General features: G+C 37.5%; 2 protein-coding genes across 6 annotated transcripts in view; one reads left to right on the top strand and one right to left on the bottom strand.

The window, feature by feature from the left end:
- Window positions 1-315: 315 nt before the first annotated feature.
- LOC139762526 (mitochondrial tRNA methylthiotransferase CDK5RAP1) lies at window positions 316-16,556 on the bottom strand. Its single transcript, XM_071687523.1, has 6 exons — window positions 15,510-16,556; window positions 11,101-11,687; window positions 10,808-10,956; window positions 4,542-4,668; window positions 2,637-2,723; window positions 316-730 (listed from the first exon to the last, which is right to left on the bottom strand). Exons 1-6 carry the CDS (start codon window positions 16,366-16,368, stop codon window positions 578-580), a joined length of 1,962 nt encoding a protein of 653 aa, XP_071543624.1. The 5' UTR covers window positions 16,369-16,556; the 3' UTR covers window positions 316-577.
- A 174-nt stretch (window positions 16,557-16,730) lies between these two features.
- LOC139762522 (tRNA:m(4)X modification enzyme TRM13 homolog) overlaps window positions 16,731-24,332 on the top strand; it is a 28,749-nt gene continuing 21,147 nt past the window's right edge. For 3 of the 5 annotated variants that reach the window (XM_071687511.1, XM_071687508.1, XM_071687512.1), the window contains exons 1-4: window positions 16,731-16,833; window positions 18,159-18,292; window positions 18,565-18,611; window positions 21,750-21,943. In XM_071687511.1, the coding sequence (XP_071543612.1) occupies window positions 18,173-18,292; window positions 18,565-18,611; window positions 21,750-21,943 (361 nt within the window). In that variant the 5' untranslated portion in view covers window positions 16,731-16,833; window positions 18,159-18,172. Of the gene's footprint in view, window positions 16,834-16,906; window positions 17,962-18,158; window positions 18,293-18,564; window positions 18,612-21,749; window positions 21,944-24,332 lie in introns of those variants that run through there. The other 2 variants (XM_071687509.1, XM_071687510.1) reach the window with 2 other exon arrangements.

The following is a 24,332-nucleotide window of genomic DNA, read 5'->3' as shown; positions in this document are numbered from 1 at the left end:
TAGTTGGTTCCTAGTTTATCATTCTAAGTGAGATTGTAATATGCATGTACATTACAACCCCTTCAGTTTTGATTTGTATATATAGTTTATTTTCTGATCAATTTTCACAGCATCCACTAGACTGTAATGAGGAATTTTGTTACAAGTACCCAAATAACGATTATAAAACTTTGAAGATGGAAGTTTTTTCTTCGGCTAAATATGACCTTTTAGAAATGAATGTAAGCCTGAGTCTCAGTAGTTGACAGTATTTGGATGCACTGATTTTTTTTTATTATTTTCTAGTGCAAGGGAACTTTGTCATTAAAAACAACAGATCATTTTTCTTTATTTTCATTCCAAAACACAAATATTATGTACAATAAATAATGGTTGTCTTTCCTAACATGTTGATTTTTGAGGTTTTGTGACTACTGTATGTTGTCAGTTCATTACAACTGGAAAACTGGAAACTTTCCTGAGTGAGGAATTAAATAAGTCTCCAGAAAAAAAAACGGCTCATTTCATTAAATGCAAATGCTCTTCAGTGTTTAAAACTTTAAAGTTTAGTGCATGGAGTAAGCTTTCCTCAGTTGCCTTATTCATGAGCTTGAAGTGTGGTGATGGCAATAGGAGTACCTTTCAAGACTTGTGGGGTCGAATCTGTAATTCTTATGGAAATGTAGTCTCCAGGTTGGGCTTTTTTTGTGGTGCCATTTGTATCCTCAATTTCTACATCTGGGAAGATCACCTGCACAGGAAAACATACGTTAATCATGTAAACTGGTACTGGCTGGCTGCAGTCACTTCATCAGTAAGGCAGCTAGTAAGAAGCAAATAAAAGAACAACAGTTTTGTGTAGATGACTGATCAATTGCAAGCTTGCAAATTATGTAATACTCTTAAATACTGTATGTTGGAAATATAGGAATGACAGAAACCCAGTAATATTTCTCATCGCCAATCAGATAAACAAAGCGCATGAAGGAGTCCATTTTGGATGGGATAGGCAGGTATTTAAGGAAAGTGAGAGTGAATACTGTTTTCATCCCTGTATTTTTCAGCACATTACATATACAAACATGCACCCGGGTTATTTATACATGGTTAAATCTCAAGCAGGCAAAGTATCATAACAACCTTATACACACTTAATATATTTAAATAACTAAATTGTACTTGTCTTTAGAATGTAAAAACTGGAAAATTTAAATTATAAAATACAAGAGATAAAATAATTGAAGTACAGGGCGACATTGTCGAAGGACAAGCAGGGCATGTTTAGCAACTGAGGGATACCATTGATAGGTCTGTTGGGCCTGCAGTTTTGGTGCATTTCTCATGAGAGCTAGGGAATGATATGAGCACATGCAGCATTTCTTTTGTTCCTGGCACTACCCCACTAATACGGGGAAACACTTGACAAGCATGGAAAAAATAGGAAGCGGTTGGGGGAAACCACTAAAAGGTCTGCAGGGCCTGGTTATGCATAGGCAACTCTGCAAACACTGTCATACATGACGTAGTGTGTGGAAGCAGAAGAATGAGGCCATTCTTCTATACTTGGCACAACCTACGTTATACAGGAAAAACATGACAGCTAGTGTGTGGAAGCAAAAGAATTAGGCTATTCCTTCTATCCTTGGCACTCCCTCACATACAGGAAAAGGATTATCAGGGCAAACTTGTACTCTGTAATTCTGGCATAGGAAATTGTTAAAAAATTTTTTTTTAAAAACTAAGACCAGCAATATTATCTATTTACCTATGATACCCATTCCCACTCCCATCTAAGGGTGGCCGCTGTAAAAACAGTCTCCACTTATCCCTGTCCTAACATGCCTCCCTCATATTTAACAACAGGACTAATTATTGTATTACTGAATCAGAAACAGGCCATCTAATGACAGAAATGACCTTATGTGATAAGTGTTACATCTAATTTCTAATTTGAGTCAAGATAAAGCTTGTCCAGGAAACTTTCAGGTTTCTTAAAATCTTGGGAATTAATATGGTATATATGAGACAATTATTCAATTCAAAAATTTCACAAGAACTGCACTGTTTGAAATTAAAATAGCACGGAATTCCTAGAGTTGGTGTATTCTATATTAATCATACTGAACATTTATAGCAATACTAAAAAAAATTGGATTTTTTTATACTGTCAAACAAAAGATTTCCAAGTTGCATATTCTTCAGCTTTCCTGTAGATGCAATGTGTTTTACAGGAAATCTTTATCCAGTTCATAGTCAAGTTACATGCTTCGTAATACTCCCATGTATGTTTCAGTGAAGTTGATCATGCTCAAAATTAAGTACGGGGTCCCCTAATTTCAGTAGAGTTAAATCATGTAACAGTCAATTTACATGCAGTTTGCATAAAACCATCAATTTGTCAAAGACCAATTTAAGATGACAGTATCCCACTTCATGACTTATTTTGGGCATGTGTCCTTTTTGCTAATGTAGTCATAAGTGAACAGATAAGTATGAAATACTTTTTAAAGAAAGAATTGAGAATGAAGAAAATATGTCAAGATAACAGAATAAGAAGGTTCTACATAAACCATGAAGCTGCACATGAGAAAGTACATAAAGATGAGATGTGTTTTCAAAGTAACTACAGGTGAGTACTAATTATTCTCGAGTCTTACCCTGGTATTGCTGTCATTTCTACCAACAAGATGCAAACTAGAACGCTTACTGGTCCCTTCCACTAAGACCAGTTGCTGCTGTCCAATCTGTTGGTAAAAAAGATAAAACATATTCTGCCCTTGGCCATGCTTACAAATGTCAAGTTGAATGATGAGAAAGGTGAAATATGGGATCTTAGATGTCACATTTTCTCTTTTGATACTTCTTGACAAGAGGGATGAAAATGCATTTCAGCTCTTACGTGAAAAATAATTTTGAAAACTAATTACACTTTCCTGTGGAAACTTTAGCAGTTACAAGAAAAATAGTTCTGTGGTATGTTATCAATACTGGGCATACTTTGTTAAAAAAAAAAAGTTAGCTTGAAACTGCTGATCATTTTTCCCTTTAATTAATTATAGGCAGATCAGTTTAGCCAAAGATGGTGATAATAGCATGACCATGTGAGCAGTGTTCTCTATGCTACCAATACTTCTGTTCTCTAACCAGTCTCACAACTTCCTACCAAGTGATTATATACACATAACAGAAAGAGTTTCTTATACATTCATATTTCTCTTACTACAACATTTTCAACCTGCATGCTTACTAAGAAAACCTTTCTTGTGTTTCATTCACTGGAAGCTCAAAAGTCTATATGAACTGCTTCCATAAAGTGCTTAAAATGTTAGTATATGTTTGTTTGCTTAGTCTATCTTGTATGGGTGTTTGCATAATATTTGTAAAAAGGAAAAATGAGCCTTTGTGTGAATTCACCGTGACTCAAGCATTATGTACCCCCCCCATCTGAGGTGCACTTGCACAAGTCATGTAAATGAATTACCAGTGGTGTTCTTATCTCTTCCTCAACAGATTTCTACAGAAGAGCTTAGTTGCTTGGACTACAGCATCTGAGCAAGTGAAAAGAGTCTATGAGATATTTCTCCATTCCTGATTGAACTAGGCATAGGTTATAGTCAAAATTCTATATCAATCAAGCAAGCTTTTTCTTATGCATAAATAGCATTCCTAAATTGCATGGCACATCAAATGCTTCGCGTCCCAGGTGCAAACAAGAAAAGCACCACACGATCACATGTCCCAACACCAGGACCAGCTGTTATCAGGTACGTCCTGCAAGTTGTTTGAATGATTTTCAGTGCAGGAACTACTTTTCATACACCAGAGCATGACTTGAACTAAGTGTCATATGACTTAGCCAGACAGGGTTTAACTCCTTAAAGTTCACCTGCAGACACAGCATTGTCCCCAAACATAGTTACTTTATGTGTGAGCGAAGCCATCTAGTGGCTTGGAGATTGCTGCAAGTGGTCAATGATGAGTTCAGGGAGTAACCGATGAATTATTTAGTATACTTTGAGTGAGCAGTAGGTTTGGAGAGGCAGTCTCCTGAAGTCCACATTCCACAATTTTTTTTCTCTGTTGTACTATTACACTTTTTCTTTCATGCTTTGCTTTTCCCATGTGAGCAATATAGAATCCAGAACATATGACAGCTTTTGAGGAGAAAAAATCCATGTGTCTTTTCTCTGCTCTTTTTTGGTAAGTAATACAGAATGAGAAGATTTCAGTCTCCCACTCTGCCCTGAAAACTCTTTGCTCCACACTTTTGTACAACAATATTTGGCGCCTAAATGGCGATGTTACTCACCATAATGATTACATTTAAGTCCCCAAAGTAAGTTATTTCTAACAAAGTGAAGCACTAATGAAAGTAAGGAGGCCATAATGAAGAAATTCATCACATAAACCACTTCAATCTTGTACTTTTATGAATGCCTAGGAACAAGCAGAGTGAGTGAGTGGTATGGGACAAATGTACAAAAAATTTAAAACTTGAATATTGCATGCACTACAACTAAATAAAATTGGCTATAGAGATACCATAAAAACCTATATGTTACCTGAGCTCTATTAATCTTGATGACCTCAAAACGGAAGACTTCATTCATTCTCTCCAGACGATTGAGTTTAACTGAATAAGGAATATCATCCACTAATTTGCGATGAGCTGGTGTTTTCTCACGAAGACTGAAATTATGAATTCACCATGAGTTAGGGATGAGTATATTTTCTAATGGTAAGTTAAGAAATAATAACCTTATTAAAAATGTACAACCAGAGAAGCAAAGTTGCATAACAATATTTTGATAAAGAATCTGCTACTTGGTCTTAACGTTATATATTTTGCTTTGAATTAAAAATCCTTGAGCAGACTTGCACAGTATTCATGGGAAGTATCAAAAAAGTTCATAAATAATGTTTTGAATTAAACAAGAATTGCAAATCTTCTGGTTGGCAGTCTCTTTATCCTTCTTTTATGGGTTACTTTTGTTAGAAGTCATACACTGAAAATTACATAGAAATTATAATGTATGTTTTTATTAACTCTAGGCCTTATAATAATCTAATATCTTGAAGGACTTTTGGCTGTCTTAAAATAACATAATCCGAGATGATTCCTGAATAAAGGTTGAGATTCAGCTCCACATAATGGTATCCTACATCAGTCCACTGTTAAAACATAATAAAATTACTTCATTATATCTGTTCTAACAAGGTTCTTCCTTTTTTCTATAATTTCTTATTGCTCTTTATTTACCTTTGTTTAAGAACAATGTATATTCACTTAGTTTAAAAATCTGCAAATTATTGTCTCCCCACTTTTTCATGGTGGGCAACTGTCTAAAATTTTGTTCTCATGTAAGGTACCACTTTTGTTGCCTTCAGTTCTTCCCTGTTAATGTTCTCTACTTTTTTGAAGGCCATGCTTGTTTGTGATATTGGTCTGTACTGGATTTGTGACTACTTTTCTGTCACTCTTTATTTTAATATATCGGCACTATATTGGCTTGCTTCTCTCCTGCTGGAACACTGCCTTCACAGTGGGTGATTCAAAACAGCATGAACAATAGACCCTTAAGGGTCTTTGCATGTTCCTTAAATACAAGTGGTGAGATGTCATCTGGTCAGTAGGCTCAGCTTACTCATGTGCATTTTTGTCTCGACCTCAAGTGGATTCACTTCAATATTTTCAAGAATATCTTATCCCTCTCTGGCTAGTAGCATGCATCCTTATTTCTCAATAATTTTTCTTCCTAACCTCAAAACATTACTATTTGGTCTTTTACTGATTATTTCTCCCTTATAACTTTAAAAAATAGTTTTAGTAATCCTGTCTTAATATTGTTATTTTCATACTCTTCTTGTCCTGATATAATTATTCCAGACCCTCCTATGTCTTTTGAATGCAGCCTGTTGCATGCATCTCTGATATCTCCTTTACAGTCTCCTTGCATTCCAATTTTACACCAGTCAAACCATTCTCTTGTTCTTTTCTCAAGTCCTCTACCTGTATTTTCATCTGGGACACACCTTTTTATGCCCTCATTGCAGATTTCACAGAATCTATACCTGCACTGCTCTACCCAAGTTTTGGAATTTGGTTTTCTAAAACTGGATGTCACCTTATAATTGGTGTTTAAGACTGAGGTTTTCATTTAAGTTTTGCTCATGGAGGTCAGTCTCATAAAGCAACTTGACCCCAGTCCATCTCAAGTTATCCACTAGAAAAAAAAAATTCCAAGACACCCATAGATAACATTTCAACTTAAGAGTACTGTATGGAAAACTAGATCCATGGTTAATGGCATGTTCACACCTCTGTTCTCAATGAATTATACATGTTGCTGCCAACGTCTTTCTTGTACCCATTCTTACAACTTGACTCTCCAATTGTCTTCACTTGATTTAGATGTAGGGTATTACATTCCATTACCTTAAAGCTGAGATCCCTTGGAATAAGTTTTCAATTTTTCTATTACATTACAAAGCTAGCCTGCATTAATTTCATTCTTCATCACTTTCTTCAAAAATTTTGTTCAGGTTCATCCACTTTCCACAAAGGATTTTATTATACCAGGGTTATTAGATATTTTATTATTATTATTATATTATACTTTGTCGCTGTCTCCCGCGTTAGCAAGGTAGCACAAGGGAACAGATGGAAAAAAAAGCCCAACCCACCCACATACACATGTATATACATACACGTCCACGCACGCACACATACATACCCATACATTTCAACTTATACATATATATATACATACACAGACATACATATATATACACATGTACATAATTCATACTTGCTGCCTTTATTCATTCCCATCGCCACCCCACCACACATGAAATGACTCCCCCTCCCCCCCTGCATACGCGTGAGGTAGCACTAGGAAAGACAACAAAGGCCACATTCGTTCACACTCAGTCTCTAGCTGTCATGTATAATGCACCGAAACCACAGCTCCCTTTCCACATCCAGGCCCCACAAAACTTTCCATGATTTACCCCAGACTCTTCACATGCCCTAGTTCAATCCATTGACAGCACATCGACCCCGGTATACCACATCGTTCAAATTCACTCTATTCCTTGCACACATTTCACCCTCCCGCATGTTCAGACCCCAATCGCTCAAAATGTTTTTCACTCCATCCTTCCACCTCCAATTTGGTCTCCCACTTCTCCTCGTTCCCTTCACATCTGACACATATATCCTCTTTGTCAATCTTCCCTCACTCATTCTCTCCATGTGACCAAACCACTTCAACACACCCTCTTCTGCTCTCTCAACCACACTCTTTTTTATTACCACACACCTCTCTTACCCTTTCATTACTTACTCGATCAAACCAGCTCATCACATATTGTCCTCAAACATCTCATTTCCAACCCATCCACCCTCCTCCGAACAACCCTATCTATAGACCACGCCTCACAACCATATAACATTGTTGGAACCACTATTCCCTCAAACATACCCATTTTTGCTTTCCGAGATAATGTTCTCTCCTTCCACACATTCTTCAGTGCTCCCACAACCTTCGCCCCCTCCCCCACCCTGTGACTCACTTCTGCTTCCATAGTTCCATCCGCTGCCAAACCCACTCCCAGATATCTAAAACACTCCACTTCCTTCAGTTTTTCTCCATTCAAACTTACCTCCCAAATGACTTGTCCCTCAACCCTACTGTACCTAATAGCCTTGCTCTTATTCACATTTACTCTCAGCTTTCTTCTTTCACATACTTTACCAAACTCAGTCACCAGCTTCTGCAATTTCTCACCCGAATCAGCCACCAGCACTGTATCATTAGCAAACAACAACTGACTTGCTTCCCAAGCCCTCTCATCCACAACAGACTGCATACTTGCCCCTCTCTCCAAAACTTGCATTCACCTCCCTAACAACAAATTAAACAACCATGGAGACATCACACACCCCTGCCGCAAACCGACATTCACTGGGAACCAATCACTTTCCTCTCTTCCTGTTCATACACATGCCTTACACCCTCGAAAAAAACTTTTCACTGCTTCTAGCAACTTGCCTCCCACACCATATACTCTTATTACCTTCCACAGAGCATTTCTTATCAACTCTATCATATGCCTTCTCCAGATCCATAAATGCTACATACAAATCCATTTATTTTTCTAAGTATTTCTCACATACATTCTTCAAAGCAAACACCTGATCCACACATCCTCCACCACTTCTGAAACCACACTGCTCTCCCTCAATCTGATGTTCTGTACATGCCTTCACCCTCTCAATCAATACCCTCCCATATAGTTTCCCAGGAATTCTCAACAAGCTTATACCTCCATAATTTGAACACTCACTTTTATCCCGTTTGCCTTTGTACAATGGCACTATGCATGCATTCCGCCAATCCTCAGGCACTTCACCATGAGCCATACATACATTAAATATCCCCACCAACCAGTCAACAACACAGTCACCCCCTTTTTTTAATAAATTCCACTGCAATACCATCCAAACCCGCTGCCTTGCTGGCTTTCATCTTCTGCAAAGCTTTCACTACCTCTTCTCTGTTTACCAAACCATTCTCCCTAACCCTCTCACTTCACACACCACCTCAACCAAAACACCCTATATCTGCCACTCTATCATCTAACACATTCAACAAACCTTCAAAATACTCCATCTTCTCACATCACCACTACTTGTTACCTCCCCATTAGCCCCCTTCACCAATTTTCCCATTTGTTCTCTTGTCTTACTTTATTTATCTCCTTCCAAAACATCTTTTTATTCTCTAAAATTTAAAGGTACTCTCTCACCCCAACTCTCATTTGCCCTCTTTTTCACCTCTTGCACCTTTTTCTTGACCTCTTGCCTCTTTCTTTTATACATCTCCCAATCATTTGCACTATTTCCCTGCAAAAATTGTCCAAATGCCTCTCTCTTCTCTTTCACTGATAATCTTGCTTCATCCCACCACTCACTATCCTAGAATTTCTAATCTGCTCACCTCCCACACTTCTCATGCCACAAGCATCTTTTGCGCAAGCCATCAGTGGTTCCGTAAACACATCCCATTCCTCCCCCACTCCCCTTACATCCTTTGCTCTCACCTTTTTCCATTCTGCACTCAGTCTCTCCTGGTACTTCCTCACACAGGTCTCCTTCCCAAGCTTACTTACTCTCATCACTCTCTTCACCCCAACATTTTCTCTTCTTTTCTGAAAACCTCTACAAATCTTCACCTTCGCCTCTACAAGATAATGATCAGACATCCCTCCAGTTGCAATCTCAGCACATTAACATCCAAAAGTCTCTCTTTCACGGGCTTATCAATTAACATGTAATCCAATAACACTCTCTGGCCATCTCTCCTACTTACATACATATACTTATGTATATCTCTCTTTTTAGACCAGGTATTCCCAATCACCAGTCCTTTTTCAGCACACAAATCTACAAGCTTTTCACCATTTCCATTTACAACACTGAACACCCCATGTACACCAATTACTCCCTCAACTGACTGCCACATTACTCACATTTGCATTCAAATCACCCATCACTATAGCCCAGTCTCGTGCATCAAAAACTACAAACACACTCACTCAGCTGCTCCCAAAACACTTTCCTCTTATGATCTTTCTTCTTATGCCCAGGTGCATAGGCACCAATAATCACCCATTTCTCTTCATCCACTTTCAGTTTTACCCATATCAATCTAGAGTTTACTTTCTTACACTCTATCACATACTCCCTTAACTCCTGTTTCAGAAGTAGTGCTACTCCTTTCTTTGCTCTTGTCCTCTCACCAACCCCTGACTTTAGTCCCAAAACATTCCCAAACACTCTTCCCCTTTACCCTTGAGCTTCGTTTCACTCAGAGCCAAAACATCCACGTTCCTTTCCTCAAACATACTACCTATCTCTCCTTTTTTCTCATCTTGGTTGCATCCACACACATTTAGACACCCCAATCTGAGCCTTCGAGGAGGATGAGCACTCCCCGCAGGACTCCTTCTGTTTTCCCTTTTAGAAAGTTTAAATGTAAGACATTTTAATGAGAACTAATTTTCTTGGAATGCACAAACTTTTACCATTTTTTCTTGGAAGTCTGTTTTCACTCTCAGCAGAGCTAGCCCTACTCTTCCTCAGCCTACTTCTTTTCTTGCAGCTGTATATCCCTCCAATACCTGTGCAGATAACTGTAAAGTAATTACATCTAATTCTTGCAATGCACTGAATTGCTTCCATTCATATTTGATGAAATTATGAACATTTTCATTATCATTCAAAATTTTTCAGGTTGTATTCATATCTCCTTCATTCCCTCTCTCTAACAGCATGAGCACATACATGGCCACTGTTCACTCCCAGTAACTTGGTTCCTTTATATCTGATGTATAACCTTCATTGCTCAGCAGGAATTTCTTTTACATATCCATAAATTTTTTCAACTGCATGAGTTCCACTGTAATATGATGCTATTATATGTGGTAAACATTTCACAAAACTTTACTTAATGGTGATTTTGATGTCAATATATAATTGGCTTTCTGAACACTTTTCATATTGGAGTGTTCTGATGGTAGGTTATGGAACTGCCAATCCCCAGACCACTTTTACAGAGATTACTGCAGTTTGTATCCAGCAAGATTATAGTCAAAACTAGACCTTTCAATGTGTTCATAAACCTCACTTTACATTTAGCCAAGTTATATTTCATTACTATGTGTAGCATTTACAAGTTACCACAATGCACTGTATGTTATATGCATCTAATTCTAGAATGAGAAGAGATTCATAATGTAATTAACATGATTACAATTTACTTACCTATACGGGAACATGTAGCAAAAGTTATACTTGACTTCTCGCATTAGAGAAAGAGTTTCCTCAAACTCTGCTTCAGTCTCTGAGCAAAAGCCACATATGAAATCTGATGATAAGGATACACCTGGGATGATAGTCCGTATGTGAGCTACCTGTGATAACATCAAGTGGTTAAATCCAAAAAGTAAAATTATTACAAGTAAAAAAAAAATAAAATTAATATGGTTTGGATATTAATCAGACTTTGGATGAATATACTTAGCAATAATGATATACCATAGACGCATCTTGCTCACCAATTCACAATATGCTTCTCTGGTATAGCCTCTTCGCATGAGTTCCAAAATTCTTGTATTGCCGGACTGAGCTGGGAGGTGTATATTTTTACAGATGTTGTTTCTCTCTTGAATTAGGTATAGTACTTCATCTGGGAAGTCTTTAGGATGAGGAGAGGTAAATCTGATACGTATTTCAGGATCAACTTGAGACACCTTGTCCAAGAGATCTGCAAACCTCATTCCACCCTTTTTGGGCTTGTATATTGTTTTGAATCCCTTGACCAAGTGAGTTTCTTCAACTTTATTTATTGAGAAGCTTGCATGTGGTACTTCCGATGTGTCTCGGTAACTGTTCACATTCTGGCCTAAGAGAGTTATTTCTTTAATTCCTTGATCAGATAGGTATCTCACTTCCTCAAGGATGGAGTGAATATCCCTTGAACGTTCTCGCCCTCGAGTAAAAGGCACAATACAGTATGCACACATATTATCACAGCCACGCATTACCGATACATAGGCGGACATTCTACTTGCTGAAAAACTCACAGGTACTATGTCAGCATAAGTCTCCTCCATGGATAGTAAAACATTAACTGCTGTTTCACCTAAAATAAAGACAGTATTAGTGATGGCAAAACACAAGTATAGTATATTATGTAATCTCAACTGATAAACTTGTCCCTTCTAATACTTTTTTGTTAATGCTGAAAAAATGCAAGAAAAAGCTAAAGTTATCAATATATCATTGAATTTTCTAAGCACAGCAACAAATCAAGTTTTTTGATGTACAAAAAACAAAAAATCTTATCTCAGACCTTTTTTGAATACTTACAGACACATAAGAGCCTAGATGCTAATTTTGAAGTCATTATTCTACTCTTGCATATAAAAGACACTCCATTGTAAAGATGCTCACTTGCACACCTAAATGTATAAATAAGCTGATTGCAGCAATGATCACCCCACATCTTTTCCTCAACCTTGAGCTGTTTGTCTTGGTTCCAGAACTGAATATATAACTTTCACTTCCCTAAACCTAAGGAGACAACTCATAAAAAAAGATATGGCAGATACTTACTTTAATTGTGCCACTTTACTTTGATTTTTTATATTTACATAGCAACTGATAATAGGCTAACAAAATTTTTTTGGGGAGGGAAATTTATTTTGTCTAGTTACTACACTATCATTCCCTCCATTTTACAATCTTGTGTCCACAAGAAGGTGTTGGACACCAGTGAAAATGCAAGGTTAATTTATTGAAATTCTAACAACAATAGCATTCTAAGACAACCCAAAGAAACCTCACAAAGTAGCACAGACTATCTTAAATTAAACTTAACCTAACCCATCCTCATGAAGTAGCTTCATAAAGTCAGGTTTAATATGGTTTGTACTAGCGTATACCTGGAATAAACTTCTATACCCCCACAACCATGATGGGTTGAGTCTAAGGTGCAGAGTTGGCTGGTCTGGTGCACCCTGTAAATACTTGGCAACACTAAAGGCATGAGAAGAGTGGGAGGTGGGTTGATTAGAAAGGGTAGTGAGTGGTGGGATGAAGAAGTAAGAGTATTAGTGAAAGAGAAGAGAGAGGCATTTGGACGATTTTTGCAGGGAAAAAATGCAATTGAGTGGGAGATGTATAAAAGAAAGAGACAGGAGGTCAAGAGAAAGGTGCAAGAGGTGAAAAAAAGGGCAAATGAGAGTTGGGGTGAGAGAGTATCATTAAATTTTAGGGAGAAGAAAAAGATGTTCTGGAAGGAGGTAAATAAAGTGCGTAAGACAAGGGAGCAAATGGGAACTTCAGTGAAGGGCGCAAATGGGGAGGTGATAACAAGTAGTGGTGATGTGAGAAGGAGATGGAGTGAGTATTTTGAAGGTTTGTTGAATGTGTTTGATGATAGAGTGGCAGATATAGGGTGTTTTGGTCGAGGTGGTGTGCAAAGTGAGAGGGTTAGGGAAAATGATTTGGTAAACAGAGAAGAGGTAGTGAAAGCTCTGCGGAAGATGAAAGCCGGCAAGGCAGCAGGTTTGGATGGTATTGCAGTGGAATTTATTAAAAAAGGGGGTGACTGTATTGTTGACTGGTTGGTAAGGTTATTTAATGTATGTATGACTCATGGTGAGGTGGCCAAGGATTGGCGGAATGCGTGCATAGTGCCATTGTACAAAGGCAAAGGGGATAAGAGTGAGTGCTCAAATTACAGAGGTATAAGTTTGTTGAGTATTCCTGGTAAATTATATGGGAGGGTATTGATTGAGAGGGTGAAGGCATGTACAGAGCATCAGATTGGGGAAGAGCAGTGTGGTTTCAGAAGTGGTAGAGGATGTGTGGATCAGGTGTTTGCTTTGAAGAATGTATGTGAGAAATACTTAGAAAAGCAAATGGATTTGTATGTAGCATTTATGGATCTGGAGAAGGCATATGATAAGAGTTGATAGAGATGCTCTGTGGAAGGTATTAAGAATATATGGTGTGGGAGGAAAGTTGTTAGAAGCAGTGAAAAGTTTTTATCGAGGATGTAAGGCATGTGTACGTGTAGAAAGAGAGGAAAGTGATTGGTTCTCAGTGAATGTAGGTTTGCGGCAGGGATGTGTGATGTCTCCATGGTTGTTTAATTTGTTTATGGATGGGGTTGTTAGGGAGGTAAATGCAAGAGTTTTGGAAAGAGGGGCAAGTATGAAGTCTGTTGGGGATGAGAGAACTTGGGAAGTGAGTCAGTTGTTGTTCGCTGATGATACAGCGCTGGTGGCTGATACATGTGAGAAACTGCAGAAGCTGGTGACTGAGTTTGGTAAAGTGTGTGGAAGAAGAAAGTTAAGAGTAAATGTGAATAACAGCAAGGTTATTAGGTACAGTAGGGTTGAGGGTCAAGTCAATTGGGAGGTGAGTTTGAATGGAGAAAAACTGGAGGAAGTGAAGTGTTTTAGATATCTGGGAGTGGATCTGGCAGCGGATGGAACCATGGAAGCGGAAGTGGATCATAGGGTGGGGGAGGGGGCGAAAATTCTGGGGGCCTTGAAGAATGTGTGGAAGTCGAGAACATTATCTCGGAAAGCAAAAATGGGTATGTTTGAAGGAATAGTGGTTCCAACAATGTTGTATGGTTGCGAGGCGTGGGCTATGGATAGAGTTGTGCGCAGGAGGATGGATGTGCTGGAAATGAGATGTTTGAGGACAATGTGTGGTGTGAGGTGGTTTGATCGAGTGAGTAACGTAAGGGTAAGAGAGATGTGTGGAAATAAAAAGAGCGTGGTTGAGAGAGCAGAAGAGGGTGTTTTGAAGTGGTTTGGGCACATGGAGAGGATGAGTGAGGAAAGATTGACCAAGAGGATATATGTGTCGGTGGTGGAGGGAACAAGGAGAAGAGGGAGACCAAATTGGAGGTGGAAAGATGGAGTGAAAAAGATTTTGTGTGATCGGGGCCTGAACATGCAGGAGGGTGAAAGGAGGGCAAGGAATAGAGTGAATTGGAGCGATGTGGTATACCGGGGTTGACGTGGTGTCAGTGGATTGAATCAAGGCATTTGAAGCGTCTGGGGTAAACCATGGAAAGCTGTGTAGGTATGTATATTTGCGTGTGTGGACGTATGTATATACATGTGTATGGGGGGGTTGGGCCATTTCTTTCGTCTGTTTCCTTGCGCTACCTCGCAAACGCGGGAGACAGCGACAAAGTATAATAAAATAAATAAATACTAAAGAAACATTTCTTACTGTGTCCAAGTGGAAAGTGGGCTGCAATTTGTATACCAAAATGTGGATAATCACGTCATGCAGAGCGAAGAAAACATTTCGTGAATGATGACAAACTTGTCTACACAGTATATTTTAAAACAAACTACAACTGGGGATGTAACATTTGATTCACACTGTGCTGTTAATCAAACATGGATATAATTTAACTATATAGTCTTAGTTGATTCTTGTGAAACATTTTTGTCTTATAAATGTATAGCCCTGACCTTGAGGTCAATGATAACAGGCAATAAATCTATATATTCAAGTAACATCCAAAGCATACTTATGGCTAATACAAACATGCCAGAAGTAATCTACCCAAGCTGGAACATTGCAAGTGCCAAGAAAAAAAGACAAGTATGTGGCATTTTGTGTTGCCTCTAAAAACTATATGACTGATGTATATCACATGTCAAAGCCATTAGTGAAACCATACAAATAAGAACAGAAGGATCTCATGATTAGCTTAGTCAAACATTATAGTGGAAAGCAAGTAATTGCATTTTCTATCTTCCCTAACAAATCATTTCATCTTTTATCATATCCAATAACTTATTTAAGACGACAATAAATCCAATTATGAAGTGGCACAACTAAAGTAAATAATAACTACAAAAAGGAGTCATCCAGGTAAAACTAGCAGGTCAGTCTTACTGTAGAATGATGCATACCACATACCCACCTTCTTCAACAATTGCCAAAAGCCTCGGAAGATCACGGTAACTATCAGGGCCAACCACAACATCTATGCTCTTCTCTTTTTCCACCAGTTTTTTTTTCAGTCGTTCTGCCATACATCCTAGTATCCCAATCTTCATAGGCGTAGCTTTCCTATTTTTAGACCGCTTGTTTTTGAGACCCTTAAGGTAATTCAATTTATTCCACACCTTCTGTTCAGCTCCTTCCCTAATTGAACATGTCATGACCAGCACTACATCTGCTACTTCCATCTTGCTGGTGCGGACATAACCACAATCTTGAAGAACAGACCAAGCTACTTCGGTGTCATTTACGTTCATCTGGCAGCCATAAACATCAAAATAAACTTTACGGCCACGACCATTAACGTCTTCAACATTTATATATGGGTGTGATAATTTTTCCAAGTCTCTTTTGCAAATCTTATTATCAGCAGAATTATTATTAGCAATAAAAAACTCTAAACCAGGACCCGGCTTAAGTCTTCTTTGCCTTGCCTGAGAATTGCTACATTGTGTGAAAGCTGAGGTATGGAAGGATGAATATTGTCGAAATTCAGGTCTAGCCTTCCTTCTAAACAGACGATTCATTCTATATTTTAAACAGAGAGAACCTGTAAAATTATAATTGCAACTTTCTGAGCTATTCCTCTCTAAAGCAACATTTACTGTAGAACGTAAACTGACTTCCAGCAAGGGTTGGTGTGACTTTCTTCTGCAAACCGTATTCAGTGCTTCAGCTGACTTAGCTGTTAGTAGATTACTGATCTGGTATGAAGTTACTGTCAAGTTCCTTAGTTTGATAAAGGAACTCACAGTGTGTTTACTTGTCCACAACGGCATTTTGGTTTAACACGACAGAGTAGTTCAGCTCAGGTGTACTTCGGGAGGTCTTTCCTTTGCAAGAACACCATATTTTTGTTGATGTATCAAATTTACTGTATTCTGGTCTTTTATGTATTGTTATTTTGTTTTCTTATTCCAGTTTTCAGAAGATAAACACCAGGAGCAACGGACGCAAAACTTATTCCAACATTAGGAGTAAACAAAAACCTGTGAAGTATAAGAAAACTTTATATATATATATATATATATATATATATATATATATATATATATATATATATATATATATATACTGAAATATATGTACATTTGTTTTAGTAGTGGTGAGGGCATGTCGGTAAGATAAATCTTAGGCTCGTGTTTAAAGAAACATGAGCCACGGATCACAAATAAACAAACATGTTGGGTCAGTTGCTCAGTTAAGCAAAGAAGAAATTAATTGGAGAACACACGCACGAACAGGTGGACTTTCACAATGGAACATTTCTTTTCTAAACTTTGCTTTTATTACATCTTTAGACTTTTTTTTTTTTTTTTACAATGAATTGCCACAGGATTACAAATTTTGAAAAATTACCGGTTTAGCTTTTCATCGAAATAATCCGAGGATATTGTGATTTTCCTTTGATCATGTTTGGGGAATAGAATAAGGGCAGTGAAGTGTGATTTTAAGCTTTGTTATGTATTCTGCAGCGTTAATTACGGCGATCGTGATGATTATGATTTTTAGGAAAAATGTCAGGTTAAAATACGTAGCAGTAAGTTTTACTTAAAGAAAAATCCTCTCGATATCCATAACGGGGATGATTACGTCCTGATGATAATACCGTTTTGGACATCCACGTGTTTGCGATAAAAGTAAAGGTTAGAATTGTTCAAAAGACATTAAAGACTGCCTTAATTGAATTGAAGTATTTATTGACATATGTACATCAAAAGGATGAGGTTGTATTCTTCTCCGCTTCTCATCTTCATCATCCCCCAGTGGGATTTGCAACAAAATATTTACAAGAATCATAGCTTGTGTGAAGATATGTATAGTGCTAAAATACAACAAACAGTGGCCCTCTTTTTAAGACCCGTGAATTCATTATAGGGGTGTTACAACCTTGGTGCAAATTTTTTGTACTGTGCAAGAATATTATTAATCACCATAATTAATCATCCAACAAACTGGTTCTTTCAAGTTATTAATTTTATTGTTTCTGTATGGCTGAATTTTTTCACAACCTAATACATAATGTTCTAATGTATGTCCATCCCTCATTTGGCATAATTGACAGGGTCGACCATTCCCTCCACTTAATTGCCAGTAATATTTATACCCCAGAAAGACTGCCAGTGAAACAATTTCAACCAAACAAAATGTAACCTAACCTGCCTGAACAAGATTCATTGGATGTCCGAAATGGTGTAATGGCCAAAAAGTTCACCAAACCTTCTGAAGCACCCGAGACTTTTAGAAGTGGTTTGAGATTTGTAAAAGTATGTCACTGTAAATATTGGCTGCTTGTAGGGTCTGCGTGGAATGATTGGTCTGTCTTCTGGATGTTGATATTTGTCAACAATTGATGTGGTGCTCAGTCATGGGTAGGTATGGTATACTTCAGTTTGAAGAATGAAAAAAAGTGTACAGAAGTCACTTTAGTTCCCTGGATATTAGTTTAGGCTGTGTGTGAGTAAACTAACTCATATTTTCTTGTTTCTCTTCATACATGCTGGAATGGAATAAACGACAATAGATACATATTGTATTAATGGATGTTGTATATGTAATTGTTTCACAGGTTATAGGTAAACGATGGACTCCAACAAAACCTGCAGTTTTTATGTCAAGCGGAAGAAGAGGTATTGCAAGATGCTAGTTCGAGCCGGACAACGGTACTGTGGTCAACACTTGGTCGAGGAATGTATTGACGTGGTAATGAGTTATTGTTGTTTAATGCATAGATGTATACATGTTGGTTGTGTACTATTCTATTGGAATATATCAGTATGTTTTATACTGGAATGAAACAATAGTGAGTATTTGCCCAGAGAATTATGCACATTCTTTAAATGATTAGTAACTATCAGCCAAGACCAGCATTTGCACTTCTTTTTAATCTTTACTTACAAAAATTTAAACAGCTTTGATTTAGGAGGATTCATAATGTAATTTTTACACTAATAAGAATTTTCATTGTGTTCCAGGGAACCAGCAAGTATAAGAGAATTCCTTGTCCACTAGATCCCAAACAGTAAGAGAGAAAAGTTTAGAATGCTGTTCAAGAAAACTCATATCCTTTTCTAGACTATAGTGATTTTCTTTTCAAAACTCAAATATCTATATATGTCTTCTGATTTACACTGCTGAAGCACTCAAAATATACATTATTAGTCTTGATTTATTTAATTTTGTCTTCCTCTATATGATTTAACTTTACCTTCCTATCTTCAAGAGTTATTAATCATTTGCATATAGTGTGCCTAGTCAGTTTCATTACGTGACAGAATATTCTTTCAAGTAGTGGGAGTTTCCAGCACAGTCCAGATGGTTTATACCATGTGAACTTGATCACAGAAATACACTTTAATTACTTTATGAAATGAGTGATTTGTTGATACTTAAGTGATACATAAAGATTGTACCTTTATTCATGAGTGAAGAAATGAATCCATGGTACAAGGTACAAGTATGAATGGTTGAGGAAGGGATGAAGGATGGTAGTATTGGTATAATTTTGAGTAATACCTCTGTTCAGTCTTTAGTTAATGTGTCACTATATATAATGATGTAATTTAGACACTGGAGGTGATTTTTGTACTATGTGGACTTTGTGCACTTCATCAGTGCCTACAGTGTAAGCCCTACATCTTCAAAATTTCCATTTTGGTTATTATCTGGTCATAAGGAACACATGTGACCACTCCTTACAAAGTTTATACAATTGCATGATACAAATGCACTTCAGGGTTCCTGTTAAGGGCCACCACAAAGTCCCGTCATTCGTGCAGTGAGAGTAATAGCAGTGTATGTTTACATTACTCTACTTAGTTTTTGCTTCGTGCTCATTATGGGTGGACAGGGAAAGTAAAAAAATAGCTTTTGAGAGTCATCTAAGAAGGATAGTAAGTCTGTGATAACATCTGATGAGAAACAAGTTCTGAACTGCCTGGATGTTGGTGAAACTGCTTCTTCTGCTAACTAATTTCTCAATATCAGTGAATCTTCTTTGTGGTATATCCATAAATCTGCTAGTTAAGTAGGTAGGTGCTGTGTACAGTAAGTCATATCCTTAAGGGCATTAAGAGCCTTAAAACCCCTCCTATGGAAATATGGAAGCAATTTTTTTAATCTGTTAGAAAAGCAACAATATTGCTGTGTGCTGATTTTAGGAGCCACATTACATGAGCAGACTTGGTTTTTACAGAAGAGTGTGAAAGCAGTGGTGCTGAGCCATTTCAGTTAAGTGCAGTGTAGCTTGTACATTTCTAAAGTGAAATAGCATTAGAAATGTCTTTTACCAGATGAAGCTGCAATAGCTGACAATGAATCTGCAGAAGCTTGTAGGGCCAATCTTCACTATGGCTATAACATCAATTAGGTTTTCATTGCAAACAAAACAGGTTTGTATTTCAAAAAGTTGCTCTGAAAGACTTATTGTGTGATAAGCCAGTGCACCAGACTTCAAGGCCTCAAAGACATCTTCATATTGCTGCTCTATGCAAATACTTTTGGTGATTTACTGCTGCTGACTTGTTCGTGTACCATTAAAAAAAGATCCCAAGCCCTGAAATAAACAGTGTTGTCTTATCTTTCTGTTCCTTCATGTTGCAATAAGAAGGCATGGGTTAATTCATACCTCTTTAAAGATTGGTTTACAAGTTGCATCATCCAATCAGTGAAGGAGTATTGCAAAAGGAAGAATTTGGCCATATGAGCTTCCATCTTCTTAGGCAGTGCAGTCAGCCACCCTCAGCATCTCAACTCCATTTATGAAGGTGTCCAGCTTTAATTATTTCCTATTCAACACTTCATCATTTATTCAGCCCATGAAACAAGATGTAATTTTGCAACTGAAGCAGAATTATTAGGTTTCCCTTCAGCATATACTCCATACCAGACACTTCAGTAGTATTTCATACTGGAACCCATCACTAATGTTTCAAACTATTGGAGTAATATCTCTGTGATGAGCTTTGATAGTGTATGACAGTCATTATTGTAAGAATAGGTTAATGATTTTGTGGATTTTAGTGTCATGAGATGTGAAAGAGATTACCTTTCTTGTGAGGCAAATGCGAGGAGAAAGATTTGAGAATATGACTGAAGTGGATTAGAGCCGTGATAGTAAGCTGATTCCCAAAGAACTCTTGAGGGCTTTGATACAGGAAAAACCATTATTGAATGATAAGGAAACTCGTATCATTTGGCCTTTCTCTACTGATGTAATCATTGTAAGATCTGCTGACATTCATGTCATTTGACCTCTCTATGCTGCTGATCTTGTTTTCATTTAAGGGTTTTAGATGATGTTTATGCCACAACTTTGTTTACCTTATCAAGTCCTTAAATAATGTTCTTAAATTATTTCATGAGAAGAACTAACTTATGAATTTATTCACTTAGTGTTTTGATATATCATTTATTGTAACATGAGATTAATGGAATGGTGACTAAAAGTACATCACCTAGTATTTCATGATGTCTGTCATAACTCCAAACCTGCATGTATGACCTTACATATCTGCTACCTCTCTAGTCCATCTTGGCTCCATGACTACCTAGCTCATCAGTGCTTCACAAATCCACCACATACCTCACTGCTGCACTTCAAGCTACCCTAGTTCCTTTACTTTGTAATATCTTTGCCTCTGTTCCATCACATGAATAGGTCTTCTTCACTTCATATGTGTATGCAACACATATACAGCATATGTTGATCATTTTCATTATTATCTGTGTAGTTTATTTGTCACTCATTTTTATATTTATGTAACAACCCTAATTACAGCACAGGCACAGGGGGTATTTGATTTGATTTTGGAGTGCTGATGGTGTACTTTTTGGGGATTACTGTGGTGTGAAACCCGTTTCTCTCCATTAGAAATCAACTTTGTTTTTGACAAATCTTCATCATTCATAATCCTTGTGGGTCCCTAACCCCATGCATAATCTAGTGCTGACTGTATGGTAAACAATATGAAGATTGATTTTTTTAGATTAATCTGTCAACCTTGTTTGTTAATGGTTTAAATTTGAACCCCTCTTCTGTGATTATTGTAAAATTATATTAATTTTCTTGCTCCCGATAATCTTGAGTTAAGATTTGTGATATGTGGTTTGGTGTTTGTTTATGTTGTTGACTTTTAGGCATGTGTACATGTATTTACAGCTCCTGCTTTGAACATCGCTTACAACACCACTTGGCAATCTGCAATGCTAGGCAAGTGACTGGTTTACCATACAAGAGTCACAACATCAACCTCAGAATTGGTGAGGTTGAAGATCCTCCCAGAACTTTGCTGTGCTCATTATCAGATGAAGAACTGCTGTCCTTCATTGCTAGGGTTGAGATAGCTCACAAAGGTACAGTACATGAAATTCACATCATCATGTCCACCTTTCTTTTTTTTCACCTTTTCTGAAATTAATTTGAATAATTTTGTTCAAGTTCTTCATAATCATGATTTATGATTTATATAATCTAATAGCCAATATTATTTGAGGTAATTTATCAAGAAGAGGTGAGTAATATAAAATTTTTATAATTGTCTGTATGTATCTAGAATGCCATATCTCACCATCAAGCAAGATCTCCCATGCAGTCTTTTTCCTACATTCTAATTATTGCACAATTCAAAAAAATATTTTGTGATCACTGCCCTACGAATCACAAATTACATGCTTTGTTCTTTTACAGCATTCATGAAGTTCACTATCTTTCCTTTCACCTCATTCATATTCAGTCTTGATTTTCCATTAGACATCCAGATTGTCTGTAAGTCCAAATCATCCTAGTGCCCAGTCTTTGTTTCACAACCACTCCTTCCTCTCTTGAGTACCTTGACATATTTATTTCTTGTTTTATCCACTTTTCTACCTCCACAACTCAAGGACAGAAATCCATCTTTTTAGCTTTTGCATCCTGTCCTTCTCTCACAGCAGACTTTGGTTTCAGTCTCTTTTTGTCAGGTTAGGTTGACCTGTACTTTATAAATGTTTCTTGTCACTGATAAACTTCCTGTGGCTGCCAGCAACTTTCTTACCCTTCATTTCTTTCTCTCGTATCTCAGCATCCATTTCTCGCTCTTGACCAAAATTACTACATAGGTTCTTGAAGCTTTAAGTTATTTTCAGCTTCTCACCAAATGATGAGATATTGCTCATTTATTTCCATCTTTGTTCTCACCTTTCACTTCCATTTTTTTTAACACCTTTATAGTTTTTCTCAAAATCCCCTTTTCTCTTCTGTCATTCCAATTGATAAGAATGCCTCAATGTTCCAATGCTTTCCATCCTTATCTGATCTTAATCCTTGTCCTTATTTCTTTTTTAAACTTTCCCTACAGTGACAGTAAACGGTCATGGAGCAATAAGCACATTCAGTTTCTCAAACCCAAACACTTGTCTCAACACATGTCTTTCTTTCTCCAATGTGATATTTCGATATATATATATATATATATATATATATATATATATATATATATTTTTTTTTTTTTTTTTTTTTTCATACTATTCGCTATTTCCCGCGATAGCGAGGTAGCGTTAAGAACAGAGGACTGGGCCTTTGAGGGAATATCCTCACCTGGACCTCTTCTCTGTTCCTTCTTTTGGAAAATTAAAAAGAAAAAAAAACGAGAGGGGAGGATTTCCAGCCCCCCGCTCCCTTCCCTTTTAGTCGCCTTCTACGACACGCAGGGAATACGTGGGAAGTATGAAAAAAAATATTTTTTTTCCATACTATTCACGATTTCCTGCATTAGCAAGGTAGCACTAAGAACAGAGGACTGAGCCTTTGAGGTAAATCCTCACTTGGCTGGAAATCCTCCCCTCTCATTTCTAATTTTCCAAAAGGAGGAACACAGAAGGGGGCTAAGTGAGGATTTCCCCCAAAGGCCCAGCCCCCCGTTCTCCATGCCACCTCGCCAACAAAGGAGATGGTGAATGGTATGAAAAAAAAAAAAAAAAAAATATACATATATATATATATATATATATATATATATATATATATATATATATATATATATGAATGTGAATGTTGGGGTGAAGAGGGTGGTGAGAGTAAGTGAGCTTGGGAAGGAGAACTGTGTGAGGAAGTACCAGGAGAGACTGAGTACAGAATGGAAAAAGGTGAGAACAATGGAAGTAAGGGGAGTGGGGGAGGAATGGGATGTATTTAGGGAATCAGTGATGGATTGCACAAAAGATGCTTGTGGCATGAGAAGAGTGGGAGGTGGGTTGGTTAGAAAGGGTAGTGAGTGGTGGGATGAAGAAGTAAGAGTATTAGTGAAAGAGAAGAGAGAGGCATTTGGACGATTTTTGCAGGGAAAAAATGCAATTGAGTGGGAGATGTATAAAAGAAAGAGACAGGAGGTCAAGAGAAAGGTGCAAGAGGTGAAAAAAAGGGCAAATGAGAGTTGGGGTGAGAGAGTATCATTAAATTTTAGGGAGAATAAAAAGATGTTCTGGAAGGAGGTAAATAAAGTGCGTAAGACAAGGGAGCAAATGGGAACTTCAGTGAAGGGCGCAAATGGGGAGGTGATAACAAGTAGTGGTGATGTGAGAAGGAGATGGAGTGAGTATTTTGAAGGTTTGTTGAATGTGTTTGATGATAGAGTGGCAGATATAGGGTGTTTTGGTCGAGGTGGTGTGCAAAGTGAGAGGGTTAGGGAAAATGATTTGGTAAAAAGAGAAGAGGTAGTGAAAGCTTTGCGGAAGATGAAAGCCGGCAAGGCAGCAGGTTTGGATG

The sequence above is a fragment of the Panulirus ornatus genome, chromosome 43, assembly GCF_036320965.1.
Source record: "Panulirus ornatus isolate Po-2019 chromosome 43, ASM3632096v1, whole genome shotgun sequence".
Taxonomy (NCBI): domain Eukaryota; kingdom Metazoa; phylum Arthropoda; class Malacostraca; order Decapoda; family Palinuridae; genus Panulirus; species Panulirus ornatus.
Note: the sequence above shows the minus strand (reverse complement) of the source record. Positions and strands in the feature narration are given on the sequence as shown.

Excerpts from the sequence above, each read along its gene's own strand:
- LOC139762526 (XM_071687523.1), bottom strand. The coding sequence starts at position 16,368 with ATGCCGTTGTGGACAAGTAAACACACTGTGAGTTCCTTTATCAAACTA. Across the intron at positions 4,669-10,807 it reads TGCTACATGTTCCCGTATAG|TCTTCGTGAGAAAACACCAG; the intron begins GTAAGTAAATTG and ends TCATAATTTCAG. Across the intron at positions 731-2,636 it reads GAAATGACAGCAATACCAGG|GTGATCTTCCCAGATGTAGA; the intron begins GTAAGACTCGAG and ends TTTCCTGTGCAG.